Source organism: Hirundo rustica, chromosome 4, assembly GCF_015227805.2.
Source record: "Hirundo rustica isolate bHirRus1 chromosome 4, bHirRus1.pri.v3, whole genome shotgun sequence".
NCBI lineage: Eukaryota > Metazoa > Chordata > Aves > Passeriformes > Hirundinidae > Hirundo > Hirundo rustica.
The window spans coordinates 62,781,911-62,799,919 of NC_053453.1; the positions used below are offsets into that span (position 1 = coordinate 62,781,911).

An 18,009-nucleotide genomic window follows, 5' to 3' on the forward strand; every position below is an offset into this window, starting at 1 on the left:
TTTAAATGGCTCTGCATCACAAGCTATTCTAACCCTTTTGGAACTATTCTATAGTTTGGGCAGCTAGGTTTGTATTTCAGATTTCAAAATTATCCATACACCCTATTCACTGAAAATTATTATAGAGAAGCATTTGATAAATTGAATTTTCTAGATAGGCAGAACTGCTTCAGTCTGGTACTAAATACTCATGGTGAACTTCACATACAATCAGTGCTTCCTCAGTTGGTCTTTCAGAAAAATTTATTAAAGGGAGTTGAAGGTTAAAAACAAACAGAAGGTTACAGTTTAACTTCACAACTTACACGTTTGAGAGCTTTCAACTGTCCTTGTATTGATAGCTAACGGGATAACATTAGTTTTAGGTTCATTTACTTGGCTTGTAGATTTTTATTCAGCTATAGTAAAGGCCTCTGAACAAGAGATCACTGCAGAATTAAAGATCATACTCTTGAGTTAAATGGCTACAGCTAAGCAGCTTTATCTCACAAATCTCTTTCTCACCAGGAATTAGAGCCAGACAAAGGGCAGGAGTTGAATGAATCTCATTTGGCACTTGCTGTTTTCCACAAGTAAGAATTATCAACATGTTCCTCTCTCTCTCAGACACTATTAAATGAATAATGGAAGAGCTTTGAGACTTGAGGTACCACTCTGAACTATATGTACCCTGAACTCTAACTCCCAAGCAGTGGAGAGGCCACTTTCTCCTGGTAATTGAACGTGTCAAGAGCACGCTGTCCATGCTTCAAAAAGCAGACCTAATAAAAGCTTTCAAGGCAGAGTGATCTGTCTCCAGTAAGCAGGACAATGAGTTCATCAGACCTAATAGTCCTGTGAAAAGTAACCAAGTGTCTTCCAGGTTTCCTGTGAAAGTTAGGATGGTGACTTACATAGGAAGCCTTAAATTTAGAAAAAAGCAATTGACCCCTACAAGGGCCTATGAAGCTTTTAAACAGAAGTTGAGGTAATGGTTTCTTTTATTAATCAACTATCTAAGAAGCAGAAAACAGATAGAAAACCAACCTAAGTAAGTTGGAACTTTGAATCCAATTATCCAACTGTTAATAAACAAATATACCTTTACTGAGTTTCTGGAATGAAGAGCAAAGATGGAAACTGATAAAAAGTGATGGCTACAGGACTGGAAATACGGTGCATGAATCAGTGAGGGACAAAAACAAATGTCAGTGAAAGCAGCGCTGTGGAGCACCAGGGAAGTTTTCACCCAGCGTAAGTTTCCTAGGCTGCACATTCACACTGTGTGTGTTATCTGTAAGCCACAGCAAAGAGCTGAACACTATGCAGAGATACTCAGATCTAAAAACCTTTAGCTTAGGTTCAACAAACAATGACAGCTCTTTACTACATCACTTCACCTGCTTTCCACAGCCTAGTACTCTCACAAAGACTTCCTTCCAATAAAGCTATAACTTGCCTCCTCTTATTCCTTAGAAAGGGAGTATAGGGTTAAGAGTGCAAAATTCTAAGTTGTAAAAATTCTGAAGAGCAAATTGTCTCATGACATGATGGCCCAGTAAAAGATAGGAAAGAGACATTAAAAAAAAAAAAAAAGAAAAGAAAAAAAAAAAAAAAGGAAACCTCAAGCTTTTCTAAAAAGTGGTGTTCCACAGGGCAGAGAAACACTAGTATTTCTACCCTACCCTCTGGAAAGTAGCATGAGAGGGTCAAGAGTCTTGTGAAAATTAGCTTAAAACAAAAGGCATTCAAAAATAGGTTATAATGTTTTCCTCCCTGCAAGAAGTTCTCTAGGCAATGGTTCCAAATGAAAATCGTTTGATGTAGATTCAAATATAAATACAGAGGTCCTGTGGTTTTTCTTGATTCCTGTAAAAAAGAAATAAAAAAAATCTTTCTTTTTTTCCTGGAATGTGAGTCAGAGAAGACATTGTAAACAGATTTAATCACAATAGCAACTAGTCAAGTCTTTTCTGTTATTTCTGAAGAAACGTGAAATTTTTCTTTCAGGTAAGCATAATTTGAAGGATTGCACAGAAGTTACTACTTTAACTTACAGGGTGAATGAAATAATGCATGAGATGAGCTCCTTTACAGCTAAAATTATGCATTAAAGCTATCAATACCTAATTCTTACATAGTGCAGTTATAATTCCTTGCATATTCTTATTAATCCTAAACTCCAAGTTTAGAGTCAAACAAAAAAATGGGTGTCTTGCATGAACTGAAATGCTTTTTAAAAATTAGTTTCTTTCTGAGCCCTGTACTGTTTCATTTAAAAAGAAATGTGTACAGGACTTCATCCACAAATAAAAATGTATTTGCTCTAGTAATGGACATCCAATTTATGTTTCTGTAGATTGGTTCCCAATATTGAGTAAACCATCATGCATGGATCACCAAACTGGTCAAGGATAAATTCATTTTGTTAGCTGCTACTCACAGCTTATATAAAAATAGTCAGATAACAATAAAAGACCAAAGAACATCACAGAACAACCAAAGTTAGTATGACTATCCTAACAATGAACAGGAAAAAGAGGCCTTGCTTTAACTGGCATATCATTGCAACAAGTTATTGGTGTTTTACTCCTCCACAGATCTTCCATCCGAGGAAACAACTGTCACACACTAAAGAGATGCTACTTGGAACCTTCTCTTAATGCCATCATTATCAAAACCAGTACACTGAGACATTCATATAAGTAATTCACCCTCAGTGAAACACCATTTTTCCTTTTAACATCTACTTGTGACATTTTTAATCTAATGAAACTGCATTCTAGTTAATTGTTTAATAGCAAAAAACCACAATAATGTCATCTACAATACTGGGGCTTTTTTGTACCTTCATAAAATATGGACATAGAACCATCCTCCTCCCTCAAGACTTGGGGAAAATTATCTTCAGGAACATTCAGTAAATGTTTCAGCACTCCATTCACCAGCACAGAAAATAAAACACTGGATGGGGCTTTTTAAGAATTCAACACTTCAAATCTGTTCACTTATTTTAAAAGAAACCTTCTTAACTCATGAAGGTCTACTTTTATTTCTGTCTCTCATGAAGAGATCTAACAGTAGGAAGAAATAACACAGGTCATGGGAAACATTATTATCTATGTGAAGGGAAGGTGACGTAACAAAAATACATCATGATTTTGTAATGTTATCAAAATATTCCTATTTCTACATCCTATTCAAAATATTATCCTGAGGAAAAAGGCAACCTTGTTAAAATACCAATTATGGTTTTCTGCTCCTCTAAACAGGGCTATCTAAATTTAACAGCATTTTCTTTTATACTGCACTTTTTCTTCAGCACTGCTAAGCTCTGCCTAAGTCAAATGACAAGAAGTGGTAACTGTAACTGGTTTCTTACACTGTCCTCACTATCTGTGGCATCTCAGTGTTTGGCAGTGCAAGGTGGAAAATCTGTCTGGAGAATTCCAACATCTGGTACATATTTCCACTTCCTCAAATTATAACTTATTACTGCTTGGTTGAACTGTATCTTTTTGCCAGTTTGAGGTCCAAGTGTCCAAAAAAGCGGCAAAGCTTTTCCAAGAGACAGCTCGGGAATCAGCAAAACATTATTACATGAGAAAAGCTAAAACAATGTAAATATAAAGAAAAATTGTAATAGCGGTAATAAAATAACTAAGGATAGGCTTGGACTCAGGGTTCCACTCAGCAGCACAAAGAGAGTGCACAGACTGTTTCATTTGAGGCACATCAGAGGATGAAATTAGGTTTAAAATGTTTTGCTGCATATGTACTTACTGTTTTTACAAATAAAGCAGGAAGATCTATAAAGGCATCTAATAATGAAAATACTTTTCTTGGAAAGCATATATAGTAATAGAGACCACTGAAAACCCAACATACTTCAAGCTCCTGGGGATACAGAGATAAGTAAATTTATAAAAATGTGACAATAATAAAAGTGTCAATTACTTCTATTTTGTGATGTAATTAATTTCCCAGCCCATATGAGTTCTCCACAAATTGCTCCATTTATCAGGAAGAAATAAAAGAAATGAACTCCTAAAATATGACCAATGTACACAGCAAAATATTCAAAAATGGAAGAGAGCAAAACAGAACAAACCTAATTTTTTTTTTTTTTCAACTACAGCTGACAGAAAAATAACTGAGGAAAAAAAGAATTCTATATTATTTAGCTGTTCAGAATATTGACAGGAGTTGAGGGCAGTAACTCCTAACAAGTAGTGAAGGCTTGAAGATAACAAGTTATATAAGCAAAAGAGAGAAAGAAAAAAAGTCACTTTAAAGAGCTACTTTCAAGTGCCACTTGACAAATCCAAGGAAACAAATGTAATTTCCAAAAAAGATTTTTGGTGGAGATGCAAGAAGTATCCTGGCTGAATTGACAGTGCAAAGGGACCGCAAAATCAATCTCCAACTAGCATGTGAGAGTGGGCATATTGAAGTCAGGCTAGAAAACTCTGACAAGCATTTATATTTAAAGAAACACTACTTGAAAAAAACCAGATTTTTTTCATGGCATGACAGAATCACAGAATGGGTCAAGCTGGAAGGGCACACAGTGGGTGATCTGGTCCCACTTCTCTGCTCAAGCAGGATAAATCCTGAAAAATTTTTCAGAATTCAGGAAAAAAAAGCAAGCAAGCAAACAAAAAGCCATCCCAGCAGGAAATGGCTGATTCTTGCTCTTCTCTTTCTGATCCTCTCTATATACATGGAAACCAAGGAGGTATCAGGAATAAATTTCTCAAATTTGCCACAGGATTTAAATCAATCCTTGGTGGTTTTGCTCCTTTTAAGTTCTGAGAAAGTGTAACTTCGCTCTTGGCAAAAGAGCAGCAGACACAACTAGAAGAAAGTTGTGAAAAGACACAACTAGATTAATTATGTGAAGGTGAATTACATGAAAATGTAACAGGAAGGACTGTTTGGAAGTACCTGGTTTTGAAGGGAATGAATAAACAAATATTTCTACAGCAGCAAACTACAAGATTTCTGGGAATTGAGAGGAAATGCCTAAAGGGGACATGGTAAGCATTCTAAATAATTTCCAAACCTATCATAGTTGGAATTATTGAACCAGAAAGGCTATGCCCACTGCAGTATTCGTATTTTCAGTCTGCAAGGCTTCAGGATTACTACTCTCACTGTAAAAATTCGGCCAATGTCTCCTAAAAATGCAAATATTCTCAAGACTCTCAGAATCTAGTTTGCATATGGCTCCTTCAAAATCAGGCATTAAAAAAAATTGACAATTACAATCATCAGATAGGAAAAACACAGAGCCTCTTTTGTTTACGAGAGGAGAAAAACATAACCAAAGTTCATAAAATAAGCATTATTAGAGAAACATGAGGCACATTTTGAGTAGATATAAAAGCAATGATTTGAAATCAAAGAAAATTATATCTCATGTGAAACTAAGCTTCTGATTGAAGTAAACATTTTCCCTGGCATAAAAACAATCACTGCAAAAGAACAGTACTTCCTACATTCGACATTCTAGGGGTTGTCAGGAGACACTGGTACTTTTCACAAAAGGTTATGCAAAACACATCAAAATTAATAACCCAAACACTAGAGAAGATAAGATACCAATCACATTCCAGCAGTTTGTGACTATTGTCACACCAGTTTTCTGCTTGTCCACAGAATGTTCTTGAAAGCATCATAAACTTTAAAAGATGTGCTCCAGTCAACAGAACTTCTATTCTGACTGACCTTTCAGCAATTGTTTTCCTGTTGAAGATAAACCAGTACTTCTCTGAGTGAGTCTCAAAGAGACAGAAGATTTCATGCAACTGATTTAACTACTATTTATCATACAAATGACAGCCAACATCATAAAGTAGAGTGGAAAAAGCATTAAAGACATGGGGGTAACTTAATGGGGGTAATGTCTTAAATGCTGCTGCAACTACAAATGAGAGATGTTTCACACACATAAAATCACCATGAAAAATAACTGCTGTATTTAAGATTTTATTTTGCTTTAATACACAGATCATTGACTATTTCAAGAAGAATAAAAAAATGTACCTCGCTATAGACACGTTTCAACACCATCTTCTTTGATTGAATAGTAAGAGAAATTTCTGAGTATTAAAAAAAATCTATTCAAAAGTTTGTTGATTATGTTTTTCACCATGAATTTTCACACAGCACATGAGCAAAACCACAAGATCACAGTTGGTGTTCATTTTCAGAAGGCAACATCAAAGGTTTGTGTCTCAGAAAAAGATGAAGATCAAATTTGTGATTTTCCAACTTGTAAAGAATTCATATATATGTTTTCTACTGGTATTTTCTCATATCATCAAATTCTAAAAAGGTAAAACTGACAAGTACAGCTTTCCTAAATATTCAGTAGATGATGTGACTGATGTCTGGCACAGATAAAAAGAGTTTTCTTTGTCCTGTTCATTGATGGAGGACACCATGACACCTGAATGTGCCACAAGAATGCCTGGTTTGCTTTTTGAAATGCTGACATCATGGAATCACAGAATGGAAGGGACCTTGGAGGTCATCTGGTTCTAACCCCATCCATGGGCAGGGACACCTTCTGCTATCACAGGTTGCTCAGAGCCCCATCCAGCCTGGCCTTGGACACTTCCAGGGATGGGGAAGCCACAGCTTCTCTGGGAAACCTGTGCCAGGGCCTCAGCACCTCACAGGGAACAATTTCTTCCTCATAGCCAATCTAAACCTACTGTCTGTCAGTTTGAAGCCATTCCTGTCACTCCAGGGCTCTGCCAAATCTCTCTCCATCTTTCCTGTGGGCTCCCTTCAGGCACTGCAAGGCCACAATGAGGTCACCCCAAAGCCTTCTCCTCTCCAGGCTGAACCATTCCAATTCCCTCAGCCTTTCCTCCCAGCAGAGCTGCTCCATCCCTGTGCTGTCCTTGGTGTCCCGGCTCTGGCCTGGCTCCAGCAGCTCCCTGTCCCTCGGGTGCTGGACCCCAGGGCTGCAGGCAGCTCTGCAGGTGGGGTCTCACCTGAGTAGAGGGGCAGAGGAGCAGAATCCCCCCCTCCTCTGCTTCCCACACCACTCTGGGTATGGGAATGCATTTCCTTGGAAAAACCAGCAGCCCTAGAGGCTGTCACCTGGGAAAGAACCATGCCAGTGATCATCATCCAGGATACCACCTACAGAGAGCCAGTCTACTGACAAGCCTGACACATAACGATCAAATATCAACTGCAGGTATTTTTCCAACTGGAAACTGGGATAGGACAATGCAATGACGTATTTTGCTTCTTTTCCTATCCTGGAAAACACAGCCTTGTACACTCGGCAGGATAGCACCTCTCTGGACAGGATTTTAACCCGCATCTCTGCCGGATAAAATTAAGTTTCAAAATCAGAAACTTCAATAAACTTCAACAAAAGGTTAAAGACAAACAGAGAAAAACAGCCTTTCTTCCATCTCAGAGACACTTTTGTGAGGGAGGGGCACGGGAATTTAGGGGGGAGACAGGAGCAAGTAGAAAGCATGAGAAAGGAGTTATTGTGAAGTAATCTTGATTGTTTGTAACTGGAAATAAACCAGAAAATTTAAAAGGAATGACAAATGGGCACAAAAAACTATGTGGTTTGACAGTTTTACACAGGCTTAAATCTTTGAAGGCAAAATACTGCTTGTAAGGTAATAATATTGAAGGGAACAAAAAAAAGGAAGCGATTTTTGCATTGAGTGTATACTTGCACTGTGTGATTACTGCTGCACCAAAAAACCACTTTACAGTAATACAAGTACTCATAAATCTCCCTGTAAAGGTGGCTATGCATATACAATCCCATAACACAAAACAGCAATGAAATCTGTGTATAAATATCAGCAGTAATTTCATCAAACTCAACTGTTAGCACATAACAAAACCATTTGAAGAAAAAGAAGTCTGAAAATAAACATGAAAACATACATTTAAGAGTAGATGTGTTCAAAAAGAATACAAACCATACCACCCATTTCTCAGATCTTTCAACGATGTTTTATGAGTGAATAAAATCTGCCAGCATAAATCATATTTAATTAAACCTGATAGCTCAACCACAAATACCCACACTTGTCTATTTGATTAGGCTTCAAAATCACAGTTTTTAATTAACAATTTTTTGTTTTACATACTATTAGAGGTGAAAAACCTTGATTGTATTGAATGATAAATGACTTGGAAGTTAGTGAATAAAATTTACACTTTTTCTGGTATCCAAAGATCTGTTAAATGCAGACATGTTGTGAACTGGGCACTGTGTTTTGTCGTAACCACTCTCCTGTCCTATGACCAAGAACAGTTCTTTACATTGCTGGGTTCTCCCCAGGTAAATCTGAACCTCTTCAACATCTTTCCACACTTCTGTCCCATTTTGGGGGTTTTGATGCAAATCTGACTAACCACAGGTGCAAGTTACTGCTCAGTCTATAAGAATGATCTCAAAAAATCTTCCTATGACATTTCTGTACTTCACGAGGTTCTTTCAGAAAGTGGTATCAAGTTAGCAAACTTGTGAATTTCAAAAACAAAACACTTTCTTAAAACTCCTTTTTACTTGCTCTTAGACAGAGCTTTATAGCAAGTATTAAATAACTGCAATTCTGTGTAATAACCTCACTCATGATGTAATCAATTTCTCCATATTATGACATCTTTCCTTCATACTGTTTACACAGATGCTTATGTATTTAAAACACATTTGCACTAGGTGTTAATTGATATGGTCAGAACAGTCAAATGATCATCAAACAGTTCTGGAAATGGTGGAGTCCTTCAAGGGGAACTTTGATGTATTTAGGTCTAAGCTACTACACAAAAAAAAAAAAAAAAAAAAAAAAAAAAAAAAAAAAAAAAAAAAAAAAAAAATCCTTTGTAGTTTTTGCAGAATTGTTGCTAACAGTGCTTAAAAGGTAACTTAGTTGCAATATGAATGACTCCAGGGGGCTATTAACAAATAAACTTCTTGGTTTTTAAACTTCCATGCTCATGGTCGTAATTATTTTGATTCAAGACCTGTACTTTCGTCAAACCTAGATCTTACTGATAACAAAGCAGGTGGACACTGCTCAGATGCTCATCACTAATTGCTCTGATCTCAAATACTTGCTGTGCAGTCTGCTTTTACTCAAGTCATGCTAAATGAGCCAATTTAGGCCACTAATATATCCATATCTATATATCTATTTCTAGATATCTATATCTATGTCTATGTCTATGTCTACATCTATGTCTATATCATAAATATAAATATAAATATAAATATAAATATAAATATAAATATAAATATAAATATAAATATAAATACAAATATATATAAAATATATAGATATTATGTAACTCCTCATAGCTTTTTATTTTTAGGTAATATTTCTATGAAATTAAAAGAGGTGTGGGCAACATATGTTTTTGTCTACCATCTAAGAACCATCTCAAAGCTTGGACCAAATATTTATGCGAATCCCACACAATCAAATCCTGCATTTAACTGCATAAATTAAAAATAATTAAATGGTTACTCCAAGACCACAGAAAATGGCAGCTGTTAAGAAGTAAGAATTAAGTTGCTCTGAGACTTTTTCTACACACTCCTTGAATCTGTTCTAGGCAGGCTCCAGTGTTACAGAACATTTTTGAACCCAACAGATGAAGAGTTCTTATTTTTAAATACTGGTGTTTAGTGGCATGCTGAGGAAACAAGGCGAGAGATGGTCATTTTCTTTGGGGATCATACACGTTAATATTTTTTTCAAACAGGAAAAAATTGAAACTGAAAGAAAATAATGGAAATTCTGGCATGTGCACACCCATACCTGAGCATCGAGGAGCTCTTCACATTTGTGAGAATGCTTTTCAATGGTTAATATATACTGCTTCTCAATAGCTGCTTCTTGCTGCTGAACTGTAGATTGTAGCAGTGCCTAAAAAAAAAAAAGGCACAAAATACCCAACAAAGATATAACTGGGATGTTTATTGGTAACTGCAGATCCACTAAGACTCATCTACAACCAGAATGTGGAATGCTGTTATAAATTTGGAATGTGCAATGATTAAAGTACCTTTCTATGTAACACTACCTTGTTTTCAGTCAGAACTAACATTTTTTGGATCTCAGATTTCTTAACAGTCTGCCTAAAAGACAGCAGCATACAGAAGATAGAGAAGGAGAGTATTTCTGTTAAATATACTCAGTTTAGTGGGACCACACAAGAAGAGGAGCATATGAAAGCTGCTGAAGAGAAAAAATAAAAAATAAAAAATAAAAAATAAAAAAAAAGCCAGACATATTTCCCTGGCTGACAAAACTCCACATCCTCTCGGCACTGTGTAAGGTCCCATGGGCCAAGCATGATCTTCATAACCACAAGTCAAGTAAAAGCAGATGGAAATTCTGAGTAACATAAAACATAAAAGAATGCCCCCCCAGGATGTTCACACTTGAATGTGAAGCAGTGGAAGTCAAAGTGTGGAAAGTCAAAGTACCAAGGCAGTAACAAGCAGTAGGAGTAGGAGTTGTAAGCGTGTGAGCACGTGTTTGTGCAAATGCCCGAACTCAAGCACGCTTGGCTAAGCCCTGCAGAACCTCCAGCATGTGCATGCAGAAAGAGAAATAAAAAACTCAAAGATACGTTAAGAAACCAAATTATTGTTTGGAGAATTATGCTCAGGTTTCCTTAAACAATGATGGTAGCTAAACATTTACTTGGCTCATGTGATTTAAGCCTTTCCCCCTAATAGTATAAAGTCTTTATGCCACTTTCCAAATATTCATCAGGCTTTTTATACACAACGTACCAAACTATTCTTAACTAGTTATCAATATACTGAAATAGTCAAAATGACTGGGTAAGTTAAAACACTCAGGACTTTTACAGAAAACAGACCTTTGGCCCAAATGCAGACAATGAAAAAAATCCCCATCTTTCAAACAATCTTTATTTTAGAGATATATTTACTTCATGGAACATAACACACACATCAAATAAAGTTTTGAATACCTTTAAAAAACCCCAAGAATGTATAAGAAAGATAAAATCTTCTGATAGTTTTTGAGTTACCTTTCCAAATTTTCCACTAGCTATCCTCTTATGCCAAAAAATCTGTTCTTCACTAATGCTGTAGCATGGTAGCAGTTCTCAGCACAAGTTAGGAGATTAAAAAGGTTAAAACTTGTGCTTAATCAAAGTGTAAGATTACATTTACTGATGTTTGCTGGGGTACAGTAAACTGCAACTTTACTGTCAAAAAAGCCAGTTTATTTCTAGCAAAATTAAATTATTTCATTTATAGAAATTCGAGCACTCAGAAAAACTGAACTCTCAAAGAAGTGTAACCTCTTTACATGAATCTTTATACTCTGCGTAAATTAGAATAGCCACATACACTGGTAAAAATGAAGCCTGGACCTTGGGGTTTGGGTTCTTTTTTTTTTTTTTTTCCCTAAACTATTGTAGCAAGAAATGTTTCATGTACCAGGTACAAAATAAAATAAAATAATTATGTTCTTAGGGAACACAGTAACAGAAGGTCATTAGACTGCCATGGCATTTCTCAGACAGTTTCTTGCTCATGCCAAAGGTTGAGTCACCTTATGCACTTTGCTGTGCAAACATCACTGGCAACTGTTAAAATCCTATTAAATGGTATAAAGAACTTTCAGTTTTCAAGGAAATAATTATAATTCATTGGATGGCATGTAGAGGCTGTTAAATTTTTAGAATTAATTTATTACTAAGAATTTTCTTTAGAAAAGACATAAAATTCCACATTCAGAAACAAAAGTCTACCTTTTCTGCCATACACACTACTAACCCAGTTTAAATAATACCACAGGGCTGATGTTGTATTTGACTGCTCCACTAGTTGGCCAAGTAAGGAGAAAGAGAGAAAAATCTCCCTATATAGCACAGTATACTACAGGTTTCTCAATGGGAAATATAGCACAGAGGTGTGATACCCATCAAAAGTTCTGGAAAATTTCAACATCATCAGCTACTCAAATTTAATAATTTTAAAAAATTTCATTTACCAATTAGCCCATTTGCTAAACTGAAATACACATTTGGCTACTTCATGATCAGTATCTCTTAATGTTACAGTTACAACTACAATGACACTAAAAGTCTGTTGATTAATTGCTATTCTGGGCAAATACTCTTATCACTGCTTCCTTAACACTTTCTTCCTTAATTAGTTAAGCAGCAGTTATTAATTATGCTGCTGGGCTGACATTCCACAAACCTATGGCCAGAACAGCAAGCTGGCATTCTTGAAACAGTCTCCTTTTAACTGAGTAATTTCAAGTAAAGTTACAGCAAAATGTATACAGCCTATAGCATCTGTTGCATGAAGTCAAGGTTAAGATTTCAATATGACTGCTCTTGTTAATTAATTTTGCCTTCTATGTATTGTGCAATGAACTTCCTTGAACACTGGCTGGGAAGGGTCATCAGAGAATCACAGGATTTTAAGGACTGGAAAGGACCTCGAGGATTATATGGTTCCAACTCCCTGCTATAAGCAGGGACAACTTCCACTAGACCAGGTGGTCCAGAGCCTCATCCAACCTGGCTTCTTCCTCACTTTCTGATTTCTCTACTTAAAAAAAAAAAAAAAAAAAAAAAAAAAAAAAAAAAAAAATCAGAGAATTGACCCTGCTTTTCCTTCAATAACCAAAACTTCGTGGTGGCTTCTGACAGAACAAAGAGACTGAAACCCCCTAAGTTCTCCACAGTCTTCATTTTAGTTTAATATATGATGCATCATAAAAATCACAGAAAAAACATTATTTTCTCAAACCCTTATAAAAATCTTCACACATCTAAATGACTGTATAAAACATTCTCAAACTAAGTACATTAGTCTGAACCCCTGTTTGAGCTCAGATAAAGAACTAACCTTAAGTTTCATACATTGGAATAATTTCAGAAGATCTTGAGCTGAAAGTAAATCCAAATATCATAATAAGATCAATGATCACCCTGGGGGGGTGGTTCTTAAGGGAATACACATCTATTGCATGTTTTAGCACTGGTCAGAGTATTTAGTCCTGGAATTGACAGCACACTACCTGGAGAACGGCATTCCTGCATACAGACCAGGGACTGAAAACTGCACTGTGCTCAGTATGAGAAGAGAAGCTTAAAACCACAAATGATCACAACACTTCATCCTGTATTTCTACAGTGTGCTATGTACTATTATCTCTAAAATTTCTCCTCATACTTAAAAAGGCAAAAGTGCAATAACTATGGCTTTGCCAAAAGTGTAACAGACACGCCAGCCTATTTTTAATACCAACTTACTTGCAGAGCCCTAATGCATAATGCGCTCATTCTACTGGCAATACAACCACAGCTACTTGCCTAGACAGAATTTGTTGTAAGGCCAGAATTTGTAGTAAGGCCCAGAATTTATGAGAAACCCTCTTGAATTATCTCGGTTTTTAGTTTCCTTTCCCATGGACTGAGATCAAAGCCAATGTCCTTCTGGGCTCTGGGCCAGGGTCCCAGACCCCCCTGTCCAGGTCTCTGACCCTCCAGGGCAGCCAAAGGAATGCCCTGGACTCCAACAGAATTAAATAGCCAAAATACAGATTATTACCCCCAATTCTTTCCAAATTCCCTAAGAGTAACAAATTTCTCAATCCCTTTCTTTCAACTTCCTCTTTTTATTATAGGAAAAGGCTAGTCAGAATAAAGGAAAAACAAAACAAAGGTCATTATCCTCTCCTATCTCTTCTGAAAAAAAATTCAAAAGCAATTCCGACCCATGGAAAACACAAGCTTCCCAGATGCACAGCATTGTTTGGAAATGTTAAACCTACTCATACATAACATGAGTATGAAATATAAATCATGGTGTACAATTGTCTGGGTATATGTTTTAGAATGTTTGTTAAGGACACTGTATCAAAAGCCTTGTTCAAGCCAAGAGAATATCTTGCTCAAGTGTCATTGGCTTGTTTAAGTAGCTAAATGGAAGCCAGCACATCAAAACTCTTCTTTACTTCAAAATTGCTAAGTCAGGATGACCAAAACAAGTCACCTTTAAAAATAAAAGTTACTAATGAGAAGTTACCACATTGCTTCAAACATGTGAACTTGTATTAAATATAGCAATAGTACTTCCAAATTTTTATGCTTTATATCATTAGACAACGATTCATCTAATTCAGCATCCTGTCTCCACCATTCAACTACTTTCTACTACTTAATTTAAGGGTGAAATGCAATTTACCAAGCGCTGAATGATAAAACAGAGCAAAGGACACAGTGAAAATTCTTTCCTGACCTGTGGAAAAGATACATTTACTCAATAAAATGCAGTATTTGACTAGTTGTGTTTTAATTCAGCTATCAGCTAAGACAGAGATGATACAAATAAAATGATTTAAAAGATTTCTGAAAATCTTTCCAAAAGAATTCAGCTTATCCACTTCAGCCCAAAATACTGCATATTTTCATGACTGGGCTATTTCCAGGTGAGCCTGTGTTTTTAGTGAAAAACACGCCCATTTAGGTGCTATGGAATAAGGGGGGTTAAATACAACAAAGATGTAATGTATTTTTGCAGTGATATAAAAAAATTCAGTTTTATATTCAGCTGCTTGTGGTTGAAACTGTTTTGATCCATACCTGTAAGGATCAACAACTTACAGTTTGAATACTCTGCTGCATTTATCTAGACAGCTCAGTTTTACTGTTCTCACAGACTCCTGCCAGAAACAAACTGCAAACTCACTCTTAGTTTTCTATTAACCTTCCTATTTTTATAACATTTAACAGAATTTAATATTTAATGTATTATTCTATAGTCAGAAGCACATACACAATTCATCCTTACTAGAAGGGAAGGGAGAGATTCCTTGAAATTTTTATAATTGCTTTCAAAATCTAAAGGTCATTTAATCAATGATAAAATGTTTTTGATAGCCAGATCTCTGAAAGTATGAGACGTGATTGCACCTTGCTTTTTTTGGAATTCTGTAGAGGCTTCCATGGTAGCATCCTTGTTGTACAGAACTATTCTTATACTGTAAAATCCCAAGGAATCTCTCCTTTTCCAGCCATCAGCTCTACATGAGAAAAAACAATGTTGTTTTATATTCAAAGATCACTTGAATCCTAGTGTGACTTGCACATGAGCAAGCAGAGAAGTCTGAAGTGAAATACAAGCCCTTGCAAAATTTTTGGATTTGTCCTTTTATTCATGTGTCAGGCCTTTCTGAGCCAGGATGTCAACTTGGAAACTTAATAAGCTAAGTTGATGTTTTAAAGAGCTGAGAACTGGCCACATTTCAGAGCTTTCTCTCACTAGGGATAAACTATGTCTAAAAAAAGATATCCTGATTCTAGATTAACTTCTTTTGTAATGAAATCCTCTAAAATTTCCTTTGTTTATTACAGGGTAATATTTCAGTTCAGAGGTGTATTATTGACACAAATATTTTTGGAAGAAAATCTGATGGCCCCCACATATCCCATGCTTTGATAATCTGTCTGTTTTTACATTCTGAAAATCTGAAAAAAACCCACCACCTTACACTGAAACCTGATGAACAAAACTCTTACTGCAGCAAGGGCTGGGAAGGACTTTGCACCTTGAAGTTCATTTCTATAAAGGGAACACACATCTGATTCATGCAGGCTGTCTTTTAGAACACTATTAATTTTATAAAATAATCTAATGAAACAAAACCCATCAAATAAATACACCTACCTGTAACCTTGTATTTTTTAAAGCTCACATTAGAGGATGTTTTATATGATAATAAATAAAACAGAATAAAACTATTAAATCATCTATTTACAGAACTGTGACAATTTCAGAACAAAAAGCTTGACTAAACATGCACAGGAGAAATTCTTATGTTACTTGTGGTAAATATCTTAATATGCGATGTGATCCCACAAGCATAATTTCCAAGATCTACATTTACTTTTCTTTACCTTGGTTAATTACCAGGCATAAAAGTTTAAAACAACAATGACATGAAAGACAGAAATTAAACAAAATTAGGTAAACATGAGAAGAGGAAACTTGGCCTACACAGAACACTGAGTTAATTTTTAATTTGCTTTCCTGTGGTTTTTTAATACAAATTTCGTGACTGTGTTGTGGATGGTTTATTTGTTGTAAGGAAGATTAGAATGTGAGATGCTTAACAATGGCCAAGGCTTTTGAGGGTTTTTGCTACAAAGCATCTAATGGTCTCTATTAATGGATTTCCCAACACATTCAACAAGTGAAATTCCAAAGACAACTGAATTTAATTCTCAGGGCTTTGGTATATCCAGGTCCTTGCAAATAGGTTGTTCAATACTTGACTTCTTGTGTGAGCTGCATTTTCAGTGCTGCTGCCATATTAAGAAAGACCAGTCAGGAGTAGGAATTGAGGGAGTTTCTCTTCAAACTTGTGTACCTGGTCTGCGCCTGGGATACCACACTAGTGAAAGGTCCATGTGGAGAAATACTGTCCCTTTTACAAGTAAGGCTCCAAAATACAAGAAAGGGACTAGAAGGAAGTTTAAGCCATTTGGAGGCACAGGAATACACATCAACAGCAAGAGAGGTCTGCTGCAGTACATCTGCAAGGGCTGGAATTAGCTCTGAATGGAAGAAAATTGTGATTTTTCTGGTTACCAACTTGGCAGCCTTGTACATACAAGCCACAAAATGGCAACTCACTTCTCCTTTGTAGACCAAAAGGAAGGCACATTCACAAATCCACCACCAACAACACTTATCAACGCCAGGAATACAGAAAAGACAAGTCAGTCAACTTTCTTCCACTGTTGTTCCACTTAAGGTTTTAGTACCTAAGTGACATGATTTGGGGTTTGAGGCATTCTGGGGATTATTCCCTGGGGCTAAGGATGAACTACTCATATTTTTACAAGCTACCCTTAAACAACCAGTGTTGGGTATTGTAAGTTGTGCTACAGCTGTGCTTGAAGCAGCACCACAAAATGATAATGGACTGGTTTCAGAGAGGATCAGTCCACACAAGAATTCCAACACTCTTGACTACAACAGAACCTAATTAGGGCCTGAGCAATTCCCTAAGTGGAATAACCCACATCAGTTCACTTTATCAAGCCCCCAAGAATGCAAAATAAGCCTGTTTTCATCACAAGCAAGATTTTCCTTCCCATGCCTTTTAAACAACTCATGGACTTGTTCAGGTGAATTTCCACACTCAAGGTAATTTGGGGATTAATTAGATAGTACTTGCAAAACACCTACTGAAAATGGAAGTTGTGCATATAAATAATATGTATTAGAGTAACATAGTCTAAATCCTAAAGAAGACTTATTTCAGCACAAAATTAAGTCTGGCTAACCATGAGTAAATTAAAAGAGTTAATGAATCTCATGTTCTATCTTTAACTAAAAGGACTAATCAGATTTTACATTCCTAAACAAATGCTACAGTACTTATTTGGTTATCTAACTAATTGCCACCATATGTCATAAATAGAATAAATTCCTAGGGATCCGAGCAGTTAAAAAGCACTAAGAATGTAAGATACTACTTTTATAATTACAAACCCACATATGACTCATTTACTCCAGAAAAAAAATATATATCTTAGCCCTATTCAATATTGAAATATTAACAATGAATTAACATTTTAAAAGAATCCATGAGATAATTTTCTCAAACAAAACTACAGAACAGTTTTTGCTGAATTTCCTGATGATTCAGCGTTACTTTTTTATTTAAAGTACTACAAAAAAGGTAGTAAATATAAACAACCAACCAAAACATGCTTGGGTTTTATTAAACCGAGCGATCCTTTTTGATTTTTCTTTCTACCCTGATGAATAAGTCACCTCATGTTTGCACACAGGGTTGATTACAGTAATTCACTCAGAGCTTGGCATATCTGATATTATTTCTCATCAGAGTGTTCAACTAAGCACATGAGGCAACAGGAAGGTTTGTATGAGGTACATTCATGTCATGGTTCCCTGGTATTAAAGAGTGACTTTATGTAACTTGAATATAAACATTCTAT

At 35.9% G+C, this 18,009-nt stretch overlaps 1 protein-coding gene across 4 annotated transcripts in view; it reads right to left on the minus strand.

The window, feature by feature from the left end:
- The window catches only part of CCDC91 (coiled-coil domain containing 91), a 114,563-nt gene that overhangs the window by 45,389 nt on the left and 51,165 nt on the right, over positions 1–18,009 (minus strand). For 3 of the 4 annotated variants that reach the window (XR_009207801.1, XM_040063198.2, XM_040063199.2), the window contains exon 8: positions 9,798–9,905. The exons of the other annotated variant lie outside the window; for it this stretch is intronic. Coding sequence is in view for 2 of the 3 variants with exons in the window: in XM_040063198.2 (XP_039919132.1) it covers positions 9,798–9,905 (108 nt within the window). In the remaining variant the exon portion in view is untranslated. The remainder of the gene's footprint in view (positions 1–9,797; positions 9,906–18,009) is intronic. 4 annotated transcript variants of the gene reach the window in all.